The sequence below is a fragment of the Columba livia genome, chromosome 5 (genome assembly GCF_036013475.1).
Source record: "Columba livia isolate bColLiv1 breed racing homer chromosome 5, bColLiv1.pat.W.v2, whole genome shotgun sequence".
Taxonomy (NCBI): Eukaryota; Metazoa; Chordata; class Aves; order Columbiformes; family Columbidae; genus Columba; species Columba livia.
Window position 1 is genome coordinate 16,534,603 of NC_088606.1, and position 19,060 is coordinate 16,553,662.

Sequence of the window (19,060 nt, forward strand, 5' to 3'; positions counted from 1 at the left end):
AAAAGCAAGAAACCCCAGAAACAAACAGTAATAAGTGTTGGCTGTCTTGGAGGGTAAAGAAGGAATTATGTGCATTATCTTTTATATATCTACTTTTGGAACAGTGGAGCCTGGAAAAAGTAGTCCTCTGGACGGATTATCTACTTGCTGGGCAACATGGCATCACTGAATTGCTATCTCCTGATGTAGTCAAGGTGTAAATCATAGTCCTGTGATGCTCTCCAAGTCATAGACCACAACAAATGTGGTTTTGCTATTGCAAGCAATATAAATGTTTCCTACTTTATATGGTTTTAGATTGCATCAGAAGGTAGCTTGAAACAGACACAGTTGCCAGAATCTCTGAGGCTAATAAATATACCTTTCATTAGAAAGTGAAGAAAATAACAGGGATTCATGAGAAAAGTAGAAAGAACTTTGATTCTATGCAGAGGTTATGTATAGCTATATTTTTCTTTAAAGGTATGATATACTACATCATTTCATTGCAAGTATGAGGCTCTGGTAACAGACTGAGGGTACAAAATTGTATGTCGTATCCCAAAGAAGGATATTAGCAGAGCACTGTAGTTGTAAGGCCAAATGTTTCATTTTTAGAAAGTAACAGAATTAATACTGTGCAGCCTTGATGTAATAAAAATGGCTGCAATAATGGCAATAGGCATGACATGTTTTGCCCATGATTTAGTGACACAGCTGCAGAGACATTTCTTAGACTGGATATATTCTAAAGGCTCATTTGTTTCTTTCCTCTCCTAACACCTGCCCCCTCATTCCTCTTCATTGCTTTCTCCAGGCATTTACCCACCAGGTCTCATCCTCACCTTCCCTTCCTCCACTTTGTAAGATGGTTGCTTAATTCTCAGAACTGCAACCATTTATTCCCTGCAGCCTCGGTTATGACAGGGGAGCATTTTGAGCAGGCATTGCATCCCCTGTCAGCTGTGGTGCCTTCCCAAAGTCTTTACCCGTGATGGAATTTCAGGTATGGATAAGCACCATCAACTGCAGAGTGGAGTTTATAGATCCTCCTTGAAATGGATACCAGTGACATTCAGTAACATGCAGCCTTGTAGGAAACAGCTTTGTTTTGGTGCTCCAAGAATTAGTGCAATGGTAAGAGGAATGGATCCAAGGGGACACATGCTGGCTTGTGTTTCTTGATTGCATTTCAGAGTTCCCTTACAGGTCCTGGCTTTGGGCCACAGGTTGAAAACCTCTACATTACTGCAGTGCCAGTATGAACTAAGACCATCTGTATTGGTATCTGTGTCCTTGCATGCATCCTGAGTCAAAAAAGGAGTAATTCTTCAGGCTGTCCCACAATTCATCTTTTTTTCTGGATCACTGCTAATACACAAACTTATATCTATTAATGAAGATCTAGGGTTATTGGTATGAGTTTACAGGGCTTGCTGGACTGGAAACACTCAAATTCCTGTTTTCCTTCTTGTAAATTTTGTTCACTGTTTTATAAGATGTAATAAGCCAGTGACCACACACATTGCTGGCTATTTTTTGTCACTTGTAGTTACCAGGCAATGGTTCAGTGATTTATGGATTATGGATATTACCCTCACTTCAAAATCAGATGGTTGCTATCAACCTCTTGAGTGTTCTGGCAATGTGGAATCAATGGGATGCAGATGGCATATTTCACATTTACATTATGGAAATGACACTATAACTGATAAGCGGAGTTACAAAACTATCCTACATAATGGAGAGGAGTCCCACAGTGGCAACAAGAACTGCAAAAAACATTCATTTTCCATTTAAGGTTGTCCTTGAGTGATCCATCCACATACAATATTCAACCCTGAATATCATCCAGTGATGGCAGCATGTCTTCTTTAGCAGTGGCTGAAAGGTGGTTTGTCAGCCTGATTTGTGTTCTGCTGAGGTTCATTTCAGTTGCATATGATACAAAGGCTAACCTGAGGAAACAAGATATCCACTAGCCACATGTCCATCTTTGCAGTCAGTCTCTGGAACTGTCTAATGTAATTGTTTCTTAGTGGTGATGTGTTTGTTGTGATATATTTTCTAAAAATCAGGGGAAAACTCTTCATGAAGTCCCCAAGTACCCAGTCACAAGCAATGGCCAACAACGACTGAACAACTGTGTACACTGGAAATGTCTCAGCAGAGTGATAATGTCATATGTTATTCTCTAAAGAAATCTGGAGACTGTTCGCCAGCCACATACAGTCTGCTCCCCTTAGGAAAAGACCCAAAACCAGACCCAGGCAAGGGGTGGCCTTCACGTGAAGTCACAGAATTCAGTTCCAGCCATGAAGGGTATGAGTCTCCTGCCCAGCACATACACCAGCAGCTTCTCATGTCACTCAGCAAGCATGGAAGCAGCAGGAGATACAGTCCCTGCTCTGCTCCCTCTTGTCCACAGCCCCACCACCCAGCACTGCTAGCTTGTGTCTGGGTTGGACAAACTGTCCAGAATATCTAGCGTCATTACTGCTTGCTTTGCATCCTTGCTGGCAATTTTTATTTGAACTAATTAATGATTAACGGGAGTACTCTCCTTAATCTTGTTCAATGGTACAGAAAAGAAGAAGGAGCAGACAAGGCCAGATGGACACAGTAGTATCCTTTTTGTAGCACTGTAAGTACTCTTTTAATTTTCCCTTGGATAATTTGGATATTTCATTTGGACAGATTATGTTGTTGTCCGAGAAGGGTATCTTTTTACATGTAAACAAAGGGCTAAAACTGTTACGCAAAACATCAAAACATCAAAACATGCCAAGAACCAGAAAGACCAGGCTGCTAGCGAAGAAGAAATGTCACATAATTAAATTTTAAAAATATTTTGTAAGTAATAGTAATACCTATAGAGACTTTGCTGTCACAGATCCAATATTTTGTCTTTGAAGAAGCTGTAAAAGTGTTTTTCAATTTGGGTCCTAGACACTATGATCTCTGTTGATATCACATTTTTGTTTAACACAGATTCAAGTCTCTAATTATTTGATGAACTGAGGAAGACTAACAGGGCTGCAGTAGCCATCCTGCAGTAGCAAGTACAAAAGCAACTTCCACCAGTTACTCTGGGGAAAAAGTCATAAGCTTCCAGTTAAAAAAAAAAAAAAAAAAAAAAAAGTCACCAGTCCTACCCTGTTTTTTAAAAGTTAATATGATCAAAAATTTCCTCTTTTGAGAGAGTACTTGATCATACAAATAGTGTATCAAGAGGCATATTCTTTCTGGGGATCACTGGCATGCATCAGGATTGTGAAATATCCAGGTGTGGGATTTTGGAGAACAGGTCTGTTGAGAGCCTCATTTTACTTACCTGGAACACACAGCATGAAAAAATTAATTTTTGTGCCATGTTTTGTGTATCTATCTCTTTTCCAGAAACAGTTAAAAGGAAAATGAAGCCCACGTATTCCTTGTGTTTAGTGCTGACTGGCTTGTGTACTGTTGCCCAGTGTCATCAGAATCCTCATAAACATAATAAACAGGATGATCCTAAAGGGGCATACTACCCAGGACACAGTTCTCACAGGGAAGAAGTTTATCCACTTAAGAACAAAACCTTTGTTAAACTAATTCCCAGCAATGCTGACTTTGCATTTTCGTTTTACAAGCTGGTTGCATCCGAAGAAACTGATCAAAATATTTTCTTTTCACCTATAAGCATCTCTGCTTCCTTTGCAATGCTGGCACTCGGGGCCAAGTCAGCGACACTGACGCAGATTCTGGAAGGGCTTGCCTTTAACCTGAAAAAGACTCAGGATCAGGAAATACATGAAGGTTTTTGCCAACTCCTCCACATGCTGAACCGTTCAGATAGTGAGCTCCAGCTGAGCCTGGGCAATGCCCTTTTTATAGAAGAGACGCTAAAACCACTACAGAAGTTCTTGGATGATGTTGAAAGCTTTTATGAATCTGAAGTATTTTCTACTGACTTTAACAACTCCTCTGGTGCTGAGAATCAGATCAATGCTTATATTGAGAAAAAGACAAATGGGAAAATTGTTAAACTAGTGAAAAACCTTGATCCTCTCACGGCAATGGTTCTTGTCAACTATGTCTTCTTTAAAGGTAAGAAATACCAAAGGTTGCAAAGTTGTGATTTATATGTTTACTGCTTACGACAGGGAATGAAAACTTATGCGAAATAAACTGTAGTATAAGTAATTTAAGCTGAGGAAGCCATGTTCAGTATCTGGAAAATGTTGCGATAAAACCATGTTTGTTTGTTGCCAGTATAAATGTTTGTGTCCTCACCTGATTAAATGAAATACCTGTATTTTTTAACAAATATCTTTGTTGAGTTTAGTAAATTCTTTAATGTGATCATAGACTCATACTCCAGTGAAAGATGATGTTTTCAGTATTATCTGCCTGTAGTTATCTTTAAGCACTTGAAATTAAAAACAAAACAAAAGAAAAAGACTGCAATGCTATAACATCTGAGGGTGCGGTATCTTGAAAAATATTTGCACTAATCCAAGGAAAATTGTGGGACCAGATCCTGTTTTATTCACTGTGACCATTCTTCTTTGTATTTTGCTGAATTATTTTTCTTTTTGTCGTAAGCCCACTGGAAGAAACCCTTCAGTACTTCATATACAAGGCAGGAGGATTTTTTTGTGGATCAGAAAACATCTGTAAAAGTTGACATGATGTATCGAAAGGGTTATTACAGAAATTACTTTGATGAAGAGCTGTCTTGTTGGCTCGTTCAGATACCTTACAATGGAAATGCTGCAGCATTATTTGTTTTGCCTGATGAAGGGAAGATGAAGCAGGTGGAAGATGCTTTCTTGAAAAGGACTGTGTCTAAATGGGAAAAGTCCCTCCAAGACAGGTGAGTGCTTTTGCTAAGGTGAAAAGTGAGCCTGTTATTGATCAGCAGTGTTTATCTCACCAAGACAAAACATTAAAGGATATTTTACTGAACTCTGTTCACTTAACGGTCCCTCTCCTGTGCAGGACTTCCCTTTTCTTAGTTGGAAAATGAAGAAGTGCTGCGAGTAATGAACATATAGGGCACTGAACATGGAATCCAACTTGTGTTAAGTTTCTGGCTCAACCACAAGTTGCTTAGCATCATGATGAAGTTAACAGGCCCTTGTTTCATATATGGACATTGTGAAAATAAAATGGAGTGCTATTTCTGAAGTATTGGGTGTTTGGGTGTCGAGGGTCAGGTATGATCTGCAGCATTGTCTGTAAAAGAGAAAATTTTATTTATTTACCATTACTGCAGCTTTTTCTGTGGTGGTCCAAGCCCTATTGTATATTTGAACAGCCTTAGGACAGTCAGTTATGATCTTTTGAAAAAAACTATCTAGAAATAGTAGCTCTGTTTGCTACAGAGCTGGAACAGCTGTGTCTTCCACCGCATTCCTCGAACCCTCCTGTGGCAGCAGAGGATAACAGGCTCATTCTGCTCCAGCTCTCCATATTAGATAGTTAACCTGGTCAGAAGTGCTATTTGAAACCTGAGAGCAGACTTTTAGCATTAAGAAAAATAAATGTGAAGTGTAACTATAATGAAACCATTGAGGAGTGTTACCCAGATGAAAATTTGTCCCTGTTCATGTTATTTGTTACAGAAAAATACATCTGCATATTCCAAAATTTTCTATTTCTGGCACTTACGATGTGAAAAAGATAATCAAACAAGTGGGCATGATTGACCTATTCACTGAACAAGCTGATTTGTCAGGAATTACTGAGGTGCCTGGACTGATGCTTTCAAAAGTAAGTCAGCACATGAAACACAAAGACCACAGGATTTACCTGTTCCAAATAATCTGACATTAATAACCCATGAAAGGATTATCCCACTGTCTCTGAAGCATAACTCAGTCATCAATAGCTGCCTGTATGGAGGCAAAGCAAGCCATATCTTCCCTAAAACCGAAGCCAAATATACTTACAAGGGGTTACACATACATGGTTTGAGGGTGAGGAAGAAGATGTACATATAATTAAATGTTCTTTTGGCTACTAAACAAAATTATCTAAAGGTAACACACTAGCTTTGGCAAAATATCCTCTAATTCCCCCTACAAAGGTCAACAGGCTATTATTTCTGCCCTTCTAGTGCTCTCAGAAAGTTATTCTTTTTCAGCTAGATGATAGGGTAAATTCACAATAATACATGAAGCTGCCAAAGGCAAAACTAAGTCTAGGCTAAATTACCAGGTTTTTTTGCTTCCAGGGTTTCTTGCCATTAGTCATCTTGAGTGCACTTTGGCTGTCTGCTGTTTGAGGGTTGCTCCCTGCACACGCAGTAAAGGAACTAGCAAAAGGGGTTGATGGATGGTGGAGCTGCAGTGGGAAGGGGGACGGCTGGTGATGATCTTCCTGAGGCTGGTGCTGCTGGGCCTCGCCTCAGGCAGGGCTCCCCTGGGCAAGAGCAAGAAGGGTGGCAGACTGCTCTCCTCTTGCCAGCTTGTCACCTGGAGGTCGTTTTGCTTTGTGTCCTTGCAGGTGATCCACAGAGCTGTGCTGAATGTTCATGAGAACGGCACTGAAGCAGCAGGGGCAACGGTGAAGGAGATTACCTGGAGATCTGGAGATGTTCCTCATCCGCCTAGAGTCAGATTCAACAGGCCCTTTCTCGTGGTGATTCTGGATAAACACACCCGCACTGTCCTCTTCATAGGGAAAATTGTAAACCCTCTGAAAAATGACTGATTGACCAGAGGACGTCCACTTACGCACGTTGCTGCCTAAATTCCTGTAATCCAGCAAACTTTTCTGTGTACATACCACAAAGTATTATATTAGTGCTCACCTTTCAACCATTATCCTTATATACATTATTAATCCCTTAAAACTCAAAAACTATTCTTCTTATCCAAAAGTCTCTGGTATTTCCCTTTCCTCTCCACCCCAGTCTACAGCTGGTTATAGCTGGCAGTGTTAACAAAATACAAGTCACTTTTCACCTGTTTTGTAAGAAGCCATTCCTGACATGCTCCTCTAGAGTGTTTGAGATTGTTCAAAGTCCTTGGATCATGTAGCTATTGCTGCACCCTCATGGTGTGTGTACAGGAGAGCAGGAGAAGGGAAATGGGGAAAAGGAGGTGGGAGGTATAACTGCTGTCATTTCAATCCACTAGACTTTGACAACTAGTCTTAAATGTGGATTCCCTTAAGGTTGGAGAGAATTTCATTTAATTTCTTTGGTGTTTAACCAAGTATGGCATGAAGCTGCAAAACCAGTAACTGGCACACTGAAGGACAAAACAGTGTAAAGGACTGACAAGTGCAGCTCATCTAAATTGTCTCCATCTGTCTCCTCCTCAGTGAAAGCTTTTCTCATGAACACAAGAAGAGTTTCTTTGCTTTACAGATAATGTTTATCCTACTAAGTAAGGAAGCCATGACAGCAAAAGGACTTTCTGTTTTCTCTTACAAATATAGCTGTTATTGTCAATGCCCTGTGATAAGAGTATGGTGGAGCAGTCCATGACATCAGCATCAGCTTCCTTTGTATAGATTTGTTGTCTCAGTCTTTTTTCTCCCACTGACATTGCCTTCACTATCACACTTTCTAGCTAGACTTGTCAGACTGTGGTAGAAAAGAGGAGGAGTGAGAATTTTAACATGAGAGAGCTTGTATGTCCTCAGTAACAAGAGCAGAGCTTTCCTAGGTACCGTTAACTTGCTTTAAAATATCATAGACACATATCATAGCCACATATACAAAATGCAGATAATATTTGAGAAGTCACCTTTCTAAACATTAACAGTGGATTACTATTACAGAGTAAAAACATACTGTGACTTGACATTTGTATCTTTTTCACTTAAGGTTTCTTGAGTCTAACTTATTGGTTTTGTGTTGTTTTGTAGTGAGTGACTCAGTCAGTTGATAGGATTTTAACAGACCAGATACACTAGATAGTTTTACGGTTATGAAAGAAAAGAAAAACAAACCAGTAAATATTTAAATTATTTTGTTATTTTTTCCTTAATTTTTTAGATCAACATCTTGTTTTATTAAAGTATAGAAAGCAAATGAAAGTCTTAAATCACAGATTGATTAAATCTTTTGCTATAGAATATCTAACACCAATAGCAAAAAATGTAAAATATAAACGGCAACTTTTTAAACTTTAGTCTCTTAAAATGTCTGTGAAAAATGTAACATAAAATTATGGTGAATATTTATAAAATATCATTATCTTCATTGTTTTGGGGAACTTTATTTTCTTTGACATTAATTTTATCAAGATTAGTAAACTGTAGCTGTAAGTATATCAATAAGGAATATAAGAATATTTCCATGTCTATCTGTCACACGTGTAACACTTGACATTCACTCTCAAAGCCCTCATAAAATCATGCAAATCAATGACAAATGCTTCTTACTCTTAACTGTATTTAGTCTGTTCATTATTTAGTAACAAACTGTTGTCTTCACACCTCTAAACATATAAGGATTTGGTATAATACAAATAAACTGATTCTACAGAAGATCATTTAAAAGTGCTTGGCAAATCTCAGGGCTAATTCAGGACAGAATGCCAAAGTCCAGCTTTGCAGTGACAAATGACTGTAAGCAAATACCAATAGACTTTATGTTTGTTGTTCCTCATGGACCTCAGATCAATAGTCTCTGTTTGCTAGGAGGCAAAAAATATCTAAACAAGATTTTGCCAATCAAGTCTCACTTTGAGACGTAAGCTTGTTGCTTAACCTATTTGAAAGTGGGTGGAGAAAAATCAAGCTGAATTAAGAACTGGATAAGCAAAGTGTATCAAGAAACTATTGTTGGTACGGAATCATCTTCAAATGGAAGTAGGGACCACATACATGAGTCTTGCCTTGGTTTTCTTTCTAATTTGACAATAATCAGGAAATGTCCTTCATGGGAAATGTGCAGCAGACAGCAAATTTGTTTGGTAAACATCGAGTATGGAAGGATTGCACAACCACCCAAAACTGTCAGCATAAATGTTGTCACAAATCCAGTGCAGTCATGGTTTATTCAGGACAGTATTTTTTCTTTCTATCTGCTGTTTTTTTGCTGCTTCTGTCCTGGATTTTTGTTTCTTGATTTGTTTGCTGACTGTAAATTTCATGACCAAGAAGCCTCAATGTAACAGGGGAAGGATCTTCCTCCTTTCTACTCAAGAGCTGCTGCTGCGTGCAAATTCCATGGTGTGGCACCTCAATGCAGTGATGTCTCTGGAGGATGGAGCTGCCCTGATGAATCACCTGAGGGACAAGGTGCAAAGGACATCTTCTAACCCAGCCTGCCCTGAAGCCTACACACAGATCTGTTGTGGGAGTGCATGTAACCAAGGGCACACAGGAGCTGCAGCCTCAGCAGCCCCTGTGGCCCCTGTGGCCCCTGTGGACCCCAAGAGAAATGTGTGATGGTATGGCTGAAAGTGGTCTTCTGTAATAGCCATAGAAGAATTGCCAGCACAGCCTAAGCTTTGGAACAGCACACACTGAGCAGGTCCCAGAAATAAGGTGAAAACAAGCATTGTGGGAATGGCAGTAAATGGTGTATTTGTTGTTATACCTAGGAAGGAGTTATCTACAGAAGTGAAACAAAGTCTAAAAGCATAAATGAGGCACTCAGTAACCAGGATTAATCCATGGTGGAGATAGATTTAACTCTTACCAGCAAACTATGTGAAGTTCAAAAGACATTGGAAGAAAACTAGCAGCACTTTTGAGTAGTGCTAAAGATCATAAAAGAAGGAACAATCAGAAAGAAGGAAAGTGTATATGTGGGACATGTGGGGGTAGAGAGGGAAATAGTATGTCTGAAGTAAATAAAGGAAAATAATGTATTTCAAACAACCAGTGGTTAGTGCCAGTGGGAAGGTCTGTCCTTGTTCCCAGTGCTGTGCAGTGTCTGCTAGGAAGAAATTAAAGGTGTATAACATAAGCAACAGCTTTAAAGTTCATGGGCTGAAAAGCAAATAGCTTATTCTGCTGGAAAGACCTACTAATGCTCTGTTAAATGCTCTGTCAGAGAAGGGGAAGAGCATCTTTGGTCATAGGTTTGCCAAGCTTGTGAAGAGGGCTTTAAGATAAACTTGCCAGGGGAGGGGAGTCTCAATCCATGCCATTCCTACCAGTCTGATGCCAGCACTGCAATAGATGCCCAAGGCCTGAAGAACAGCCACAGGTCAGCAGGAGAGCAATTGAAGAGCAGCACAAAGGAATTCCAACCACTACAGCCAGTAAGTCAGAACCTGGTGATTACTCAGGGCTGAAAACCTGGCTTCTGTTGTCACCAGGGACTTGGCAGCCATGAAGATGCTGTGGCTGAAATCCACACAGGAAGAATCCATCACCTGTTAATCACACTAATTCTTAGGCTCAGGAAGTCTTTGTGAGAGAAGTATTGCTTGAGGCAATGCTCTCCTGCAGACTTCACAGACCCTTGGTAACCCCAAATACCACATGCATACCCCTGGCATGTGTCAGATGGAGTTACCAGCCACATAATCACCTATGTGAGGTATGATTGAGACTCAGAATGGGAGCCTGAAGACATCAACAGTTCCATTATCGTAGTGGATCTAGAAAAAGTTTTCTCTAATGGAGTGGATTTAATTGTACCACTGGATGCTAAGAGATTGCAAAAGCCAGACCATAACAAATTGATGTATTTCACACAAAAGTTTCCAAGCATTTTTAATGGAGAGCCATAATATTAAGTTAGTTATTCTGAAATATATTATATCCTATTCCTGGCATGTGCTCTGTCACTTGGCCAGGAGAAATATATCTGTGGGGAAGAATGGAAGATCTGTGGTCATTTGATTCCTGCAAAGGCTTGTCAAAGAGTTATATTTCTTTTCTTCAAACACAACATGGTTCAGTCATTTTTGTCTTACATATAACATGATATTTCTCTCTTATTACTACAGTATTGTGATAATTAGATGTTGGTGCACACAGACAAGTCAATCACTGGAAGTAGAGCTGCCTTTCACTCCTTTACTTTCTTGTTTGAAACCTCCCTTCGGTGCATGCTGAAGTTTACCTGGTTCCAGGCTTTGACTGCAGCTTTCTTCCAGACAAAGATTCACAAGGTGTTTTTTCTAAGGACCGGTTTGTTTTCTGAGGACTGCTTCCAGATTATGGCCTCAGAGGCTGAAGTTACCGAGCTGTCAGAACATCTCACCAGCTCTTCCTACTCCACCTTTCCAGGAATAGCTACCTGCTTCAGCCTCCAGAAATCTAAGAGTGCCATAGACCAGGAACAACTTCATAACTCAGAAATCATTTCAATTGTAAACCATTTCAGGCTGGGGAAAAAGGCTGGGAAGGTAGGTTTACAGTGTTCATCAGAAATTGATGCCTCCATAAGAAAAGCATGCTCTAGCTGAGGCTGTTGGCTTTCCATCCCATTTGTTATATCTCTCATACCCTCCAGGTAGGTGACTTAGATATTTCTTACGAGATTTCTCCAATTTAAATGGACCTGCAAGTGTTTGATATGAGTTAATTGAAAAATACATCTCAGGCTTCTATCACAATGCCTTTAAAAGCACTTAAACCACTAGGCGCCTGCACTGTGGGGAAAAAAAAAAGGAGGGGGGAAAAAAATAAGAGAAAAAAGGAACAGACCCTCCTTAGAAGCTGATTTGCAGCCTCTAGGATTGTCTTTAGCTTCTTATCCTGTTGCCTTATGCTGTGTGGAGTGCAAGCAATAGAACAAAGAGCAGAAGAGGATGTCTTGGCTAAGGGGGCATCTTGCAAGTAGCGTGAATATGAGATAGAACTTGTATTAGAGTCCATGTTACCTGTGATATTTATGGTACGGTTTCTTATTTTGCCTATATAAAAGGGTGCGTTCAACAGTGGTGATACAGTGAATTACCTCTCTGCAAAGCAAGGACTGGGGAAAATATGTGCTCTTGTGAAATGATAAGAAAATAGAAATGTCCTTGGAGGTTCTGTGAAAAAATATGTTACATCTTGAAGAGCATTGTTATTCCTAGAAAAAAGGCAGAGGTCCATGGGGAGCAGGTGGGGGGGACAGGGGAATTACCAAGGAGACCAAGATGTCCATGTTGTGCTGTGGGAGGCAGAGGCACAAGCTGAGGTCTCTCTTGCAGCTGCGATAAGGACAGGGAAGCAGGGAAGTGGTAGCAGCCTGGCAGTATGCTGAGGTTAATTAGCTCATCTGTCTGGGCAGGCCTCCATGCAATGTAGTCTTTGAGCCTTTCTAAGGCTTGACCGGAACTTAATTAGCAGATGTTAAAGCTTTTGGCATAAATAAGCCAGAAAACAAAAGCCAATGGAAAGAGAATCAAAGGAAATTATTGTAGGGCAGAAGATTTAACACTGAACTTTTCACCTCCATCAGCTGAATGTTGTTTACACACAGGGCACAGGTTCAGATCCGTGCAAGTACAATTGAACTGTTGCTTCTCCATCACTTGGAGTCCAAAGTTTAGCTGTGGTTTGTCCCTCACATATTGTCCAGATAAGATCCTTAAAGCTTTAAAACTTGGAAACAGTCAGAATAAAGATTCTGCCCTTCTGTTAACTTTCCACCTGTTTGTCATTTTATGTGACACTTTCATTTGCATTGTCTTTTATTTATGTACTGTATGGCACACATCAGGTTTTGGTTTTAAGCTCTTGATTCTAGTTTTTGCTTACCCTTGCGTCTTTCGGACAGGGCTCCAGAACTTCTTTCTTCAAGGCAAGCTCATGCATAGGAGATGGCAGATGATATGACACAATCACTTCCTGCTCCTTCTTCCTTCTTTAGGAAGTAAATGAAGCTCTCCCTGCATGTGTAACAATTTTAGAGCACTGCAGAAAATTGAGTTTCTCTGCTGAGACATGTTTATATCTGTTCTAACTGCCAGCAATTGCCACCTCAGTGTCTGCTTGAAGACTGATCCATACAATGCTCGATGAGGTGATGGTTACTTCTCTCTTTTTGATTTTGTAGATGCGGTACAGTGGAGTTAGACCCAGTATTTAGTTTAGACCCATTTACATCCAACTAATTTAATAAAGTCCTATGAATCATAAACAAAACTCAGAGCTATTTCAGTCCAAGGTGACTCACTTTTTGGCCAGTTTTTGGATAGTATAAGATGTGGAGGCTCCTTAAAGAAATAATTCAGTTTCTGCACTAAAAGGAAATAAAGAAAGAGAGGAAAACACAGTCGGGGTAAACACACACATAGTTTTAATTCTTGATTCTTAAAAAAAAAAAATAAATAAACCTTTCTCTAGTTGTGTTGTTGCATAAGCAAAAGCATCACAGATATACATCTTCATTTAATTCGGTACAACAAAATTAAAAGCAAAAATAAGTTCAAAGAAAGTAAGAGGGGTCTAATATGTCACATCTTTCCATTTTTTAACAGTAAAGACTACATTTACCTAATTGCTTTTTACTGACATTGACCCCCAAAATGTTCTTCCCATGATCACCCAAGAAAACCAGCTGTTCTCTTTCCAACACGCTCCAGTTGGATTTGACATGTGTGCTTTGGATGGAGGTGGAATTTGGGGGTGGAAGATGATGAAAGGTCAAGAGAAGTTCAAGGAGAAAACAACTTCTCTAAACACTTGCGTATTCACGGACTTTGGCAACACTGAACTAACCACTGAGACCTAAGCCTTGTATCTCATTTCTGTGGGCAAAAATGAGGAATTATTTTTGGCACTCTGTGGATTTAATGGGTGTTCCAGTCTTTCTTTAGAAACTACTTCAAAGACATTAATTAAAATCCTTTTTCTCATTGCTTGCATGCTGGTCTTTGAGTTCAGTCATAGATCTGAACTAGCATAAAATTAACCTCTGGAACAAATATTGATGGCATTCTACAGAGACATGGGTAATTTTCATGATGCTTTCTTACTCAGATGTCAATTCCATCCCTTACTATCTTGTAAATGACAGCCAGCAAGCAAGTAGTCCACTGTGGGATTGGGTTTCACTCCCACATACTAAGTGGTCACCCCAGTAAATACTACAGCTTGAGACACCTCCTGGAAAAGCAGCAATGTAGTAAAAACCTGGCTCATCTCAAACTAGCCACCAGCAATGCTGACTTCACATTTAGACTTTACAAGCAGATCATGACAGAGAAAGATGACAGGAACATTTTATTCTCTCCTTTGACAAAGATCTCACTTGACGGACACAGGGGAGTGGAAGATCTGTAGAGATTTTCTTTCAATTACTACTAAGCAAGGTCCAGAGGAGCAAATGCAATGCCCTGTCTGCAAATGACAGCCCAGAAGTTTCTGCATTATGAGAACGAGACTAATGATGCTAACACTGGCAGAAACTGAAGAGAAGATCAATGAACTGTTTGAATGTAGAAAATTATACTTAGGAACGCATTTTTACTATGTGGTGGTTGAATACTGGAAGAAGTTGCCCAGAGGGGTTGTGAAATCCTTGTCCTTGGAGGCATGTCCCTTAGGAATCTGATCTAAGTAGGAATGTTTTGAGCAAAGGGTTGGACAAGATGACCAGTGGAGGTTCCTTTCAACCTAGATTTTTAATCTAAGATTCTGTTCCAAAGGGGCAAAAACATGTGGGGAAAACACACTGGTACACTGGTTGACTAAATTTTTTTATAAAAGTAAAATATATTGTAGAGAGAGACTGTTTCAGAAATATGTTTTAATGTCTGATTATGATCCCCAAGTTTTAATATTTCTCTGACATGTTGATTGTTTATAAGGTTGTTGTGAGAAACAATTGGACAATACAGTGGGATGGAATTTGAACAAGATTTTATTACTGAGTGGATGTGTGTGTTTTGTTAGAGGAGCACTGCACACCTCTCTCTTTCTTTTCTACTTCGGTCCCTTTCTGGAATTTCCAGTTCTTTGCTTTCCACTAGGTCTGTTTCCAGCTCCTGGTCTGGGTTTCCTCAGATGCAACAGCTCCAGGGAGCCACTGCCTCAGGGACCTCCCTTCACACTTCTGCTGGCCAGTCCTTGTTCCCATGAAATTTGCCCACTTCCTTTGCAAGGTGTTTACAAAGCCCGGCTGAATTTTGGTGGGAAGCACAGGGAGCATGCACTCGCCAGGGCTACTGAATAGAGGTTTATTTCTTGTCCTCTGACTATTCAGCAGTCATAATTGATTGTGACTGTAGGTTAAGCTGTCTGCAGCAAAAAATGAGGTAACCTTGGCTTAGAATTTTGAGTTTGGAAATCCATGTAAGGCAATTTCCCAATCTTCCATTTGTACTATTAACATCAACATGTGAACAAAAGAAAAGGACTTATTTTTGAAGTATAAATGAAAATGCTGTAAACTTAAATCTGTGACTATCACTGTGCAGGCCCAATGCTGTGTTGAGAAGCCTAGCTCTGTGCTACACTCAGGGCTTTTGCACCCTGACACAATGGTATATGTTGGAGATATTACAGGTTTAGCGGCTTGGCCACACAGATTGTGGTTTTTGGGTGATCCAAACTTTTGACATACCCAAACAACTCAAATATGAATTTTGTACAGGTATTGCCAATGCTTAGAGTGAAAACAGCTTCTATCAAAACTCAAAATGAAGAACGTCTTAATCTTATTGACCTGTTTTTAAATCGGATAGAAGGAAGCAAAGTTTTTATGAGAAGAAAACTTGAAATTGCGAGAATTGAAACACAAAATACTCGAAAAGCAAAGAAAATTTGCACGGAGTGATCTCTATTTAATATGCATACATGTATCACTAGCCAGCTGTACTAACAGATAGCATGCCAGCAGAAAGCTGTCAGATTAGATTTGGCTAATTAAACCTTATTACTTTGTTAGGTATAGTTCATTGAACAGTGACTGTGTAACTGTTCACAGCAATTCACCAATTCTTACAGCCCTAACCAAGCAAAAGTATGAGTTTAGAGTTTTATTCAATATCAATCACAGAAATCAAGACAGGTGTTTCCCATAAAAGTATAAAGACAGTACATCAGATCACAACAGCCTTGCACACAAACTGTGTTTATATTAGAGCTAAAAGCAAAATTGTGTTTTTTTAGAAAATGCACTAAAAACAGAAACAAGCTAAGCCAGTGAGAGACATTTTAGTGCATCTGGAGCCTCTGTTTGCATGTTTAATGTAAGATTCTAGGCTGCTGTTTTTAAAGTCTCTTTTAAGATAACCATTACTATTCAGAAAAGAAGGTTGAATAACAGCTACTTACACCCAGTAACATTTTTCCATATACTGACTTTCCACTAGCCTAACTAGAGTTTTCAAAGTTGGAGTCTTAAAATTACACTCTTTAAGTCACACCAGGGCTTCTGGATAAAAACGTGACTTGGCCAGCAAATGTTAAGCACCTTAACATTTCTTTCAAGTATCTGCCAAATGTAAGCATGAAGTACAGATGATTATTAAGATATTTTTGGTTTGGTTCACAAACAAGGATTTAGAAAATCTGTTTTCAACCACTCTGGTATAAGAAGTTTGCTTTCCACATGACATAAAAAACTCTATAAAATACATAAATTGTACAGTTTTTCTCTGAACCAGTAAATACTATACATAGGCAGAATAATTCTGAGGGTTTAATGAATGACATAAAATGGGATCATATCCTTTCTTTACTGAGATTTTAGAGCTGAAATATCTTCAAGGTATTGCAATATGAAAACGGTAACAAAACCGTTATGCACATCTCTTTATAACTGAGTTGTGTTTCTCACTGAAATTCTCCACTTAGGAGTGCTTTTTACATAGGTAACTATTAAAAGAAAACTAAAGAAAATTTTGAATACACTTTAAACTATGAAATATTATATTTGTTATCCTAAAGTCCTGATTTTAATGACAGTCAGGAACTGAACTCCTACTGTATTACACTTGCCCGACATGTGAATCCCAGTTCTATCTAGATTCAGTGAGAATCATAGATCTACATTCCTTCTGGATAATTTCCATCTGTAATTTCTATAGTCATTGTTTCAAATGGATATGTTTCTCTCTCAAATTATGCAAATTCTTGTATTAAAGACTCGTTATGGTAACAAGCTCCTGACTTAGAGGTCTCATTAATCTCCCTCTACAGTATAAATGACCATGCAGGATCTGTCAAATGGGATAACAGAGGTAAGACAAATATTTTTGGAAGAAGAATTGCAGGGAAGATTCTTACATGAACCACCACCAGGCTGGCTGTGGCTTGTCTTCCACACATCCTCCTTCCCTGCTGACCTGAAAGCCAGGGGCAGGCAGAACTTTTAATCTTGTTGTAAGAGTAGAAATTCATGGGAAAATCTGTCTGCAACCATGTATGTCTTCAAGAGATGCTCTAGGTAGGTTCTTCAACTTAATCCTGACTACTGCTCCAGAGCTCCCCTCTGTCTACCTGACACTGACAGCATCCTTTCTGCTAGAGTTTGCTGCTGGGGTAAGCAATGGTGAATTTTGGCAATGCGTATACTGTCCTTGTGGACAAGACTTTAAGACAGTCTTGGGCCAAATGATACAGACTTTATGTCTATACTAAATATGTGCTTATGTCTATACTAAATATGTGACATATCATGTGGATATTATAGATCTTCTAGAGTGGGGTGACTGTATCTGCTCCCCAGGCACTCAGTCTGGGTCTTCCCTCAGCCCAAGCTGACTTTCTGCTGCCTTGAGACAATTCAATTTTTTGTTTTGCTTTTCTTTTCTTTCAGAGTGCCCAAAATGGCATGAGTTACACATGTAACAGTGCAAGAAAATGTTAATACAGAGTGATGCTAAGGGTGTGGTTTGCATTCAGCAGGGCATGGCTGGGGCTGTCTGAGACTGCAACGCTTGCTGAGCATTTGCTGATGAAAGGAGCTAGGCAGCTCATACCTAAGACACCTGGAGTAAAATATGGTCAGGAATGAACTAAGGTGTAAATCAAAGTGGCAGTGTAGGCACAGTTTGAAGGTTACTCTCTCCAGAAGCAAGTCCTGTGGTGGACCAGCTGTTGGCTTGCAGAACCTCTGGTTAGCTCTCTGGTAGGACAGTGGACCTCTTCTTCAAGCCACCTTCTCATGAGAACACTGATAATTAAAGCAGAGGTGGATTTTTAAAGTTTCAAAATCAATCCATGTTGACTCTCAACAAGACAATAGTACAGATCAATGTCTAAACAGCAAAAAGATTTGCATTTATGCCTCTGCCACAGTTTTCTCGCTGTAGTGAGGCATGTTTTGGTTCACCTTGAAGTCATGCACGGAATCCAGAATTACCTCCAACGCTGGCATGCAACTCTTCTTTACAACACTGAGTCTCTCTCTCCTGCTACTTTCCTCCTCAGCTGGCCGTGCAGCTGCACAGTGGACACCGCTGCGCAGGCCTCCTCTTCTGATGTGACTAAACCAAGGCTCAGAGAAAGTTTCTGAGTATGGGGCTGTTTCTGAACTGATGTTAAGTTCATTTTTGGGGGAAAAATGACTTGCATATTAATTACTCCTTCTGCTCTGCTTTTCATCTAACAGAAAGTTAGCTTGGTTTAGCATGTTGTGGCAGGTGTCTGAGCAGCATGGTCTGGAAACTAAAGCCCCATGGCAGGCTATAAGACACCTCAGGAGATGTTTTAGCACTGGTGTCATTAGCTGGCAACAAGCTAGTAAGGTAGGTCTGGTAGAACAGCTCCTTATAGCCATGGACCTCTTCTCTCTACAGCATGTTTGCCCATGGCAATTTTGCATGTTTGGGAACAGAAAACATTGAATACAGCTGGTCCTGCAATTACTGATTTCTACCTGCTCTCCATGGCTACATGTGGATGGAGAATAATTTCATCAGCATTTATCTGCATCCTCAGATAATTTTGTTTTGATCCATATGAAGTTTAACTGAAGTGTCAATGCTTAACACCACGCAGCTGTATGACTAAAGGAGCAGCACAGAAGCGCTAACAGCCCGTCTTGGAGCAGTGTGAACATCTGTCTCTTTTTTCCTGAAAGACTGCCTTATTGCAATCAAGTATTCGAGCTTATATTAATACATTCATTTAATTAATACGCAGTGGGTTTGTGTCTGGCAAAAGAGAACAGTCTGCTCCATCAAGCCTCACCTGACCTACAGACGTGCTTAAGGGGACAGCAGGAAGTGGTACTCTA

The 19,060-nt window shown here is 39.8% G+C and overlaps 1 protein-coding gene across 2 annotated transcripts; it reads left to right on the top strand.

The window, feature by feature from the left end:
* The first annotated feature begins 2,478 nt into the window (after window positions 1-2,478).
* Window positions 2,479-8,478, top strand: LOC102091201 (alpha-1-antitrypsin-like). 2 transcript variants are annotated; one of them, XM_021292337.2, is made up of 5 exons: window positions 2,479-2,623; window positions 3,379-4,068; window positions 4,567-4,837; window positions 5,589-5,736; window positions 6,472-8,478. In XM_021292337.2, exons 2-5 carry the CDS (start codon window positions 3,396-3,398, stop codon window positions 6,676-6,678), a joined length of 1,299 nt encoding a protein of 432 aa, XP_021148012.2. In that variant the 5' UTR covers window positions 2,479-2,623; window positions 3,379-3,395; the 3' UTR covers window positions 6,679-8,478. The 2 variants fall into 2 exon arrangements, with proteins under 2 accessions (XP_021148012.2, XP_064919648.1); XM_065063576.1 differs by lacking the exon at window positions 2,479-2,623 and having other exon boundaries at window positions 3,336-4,068.
* The last annotated feature ends 10,582 nt before the right edge of the window (window positions 8,479-19,060 follow it).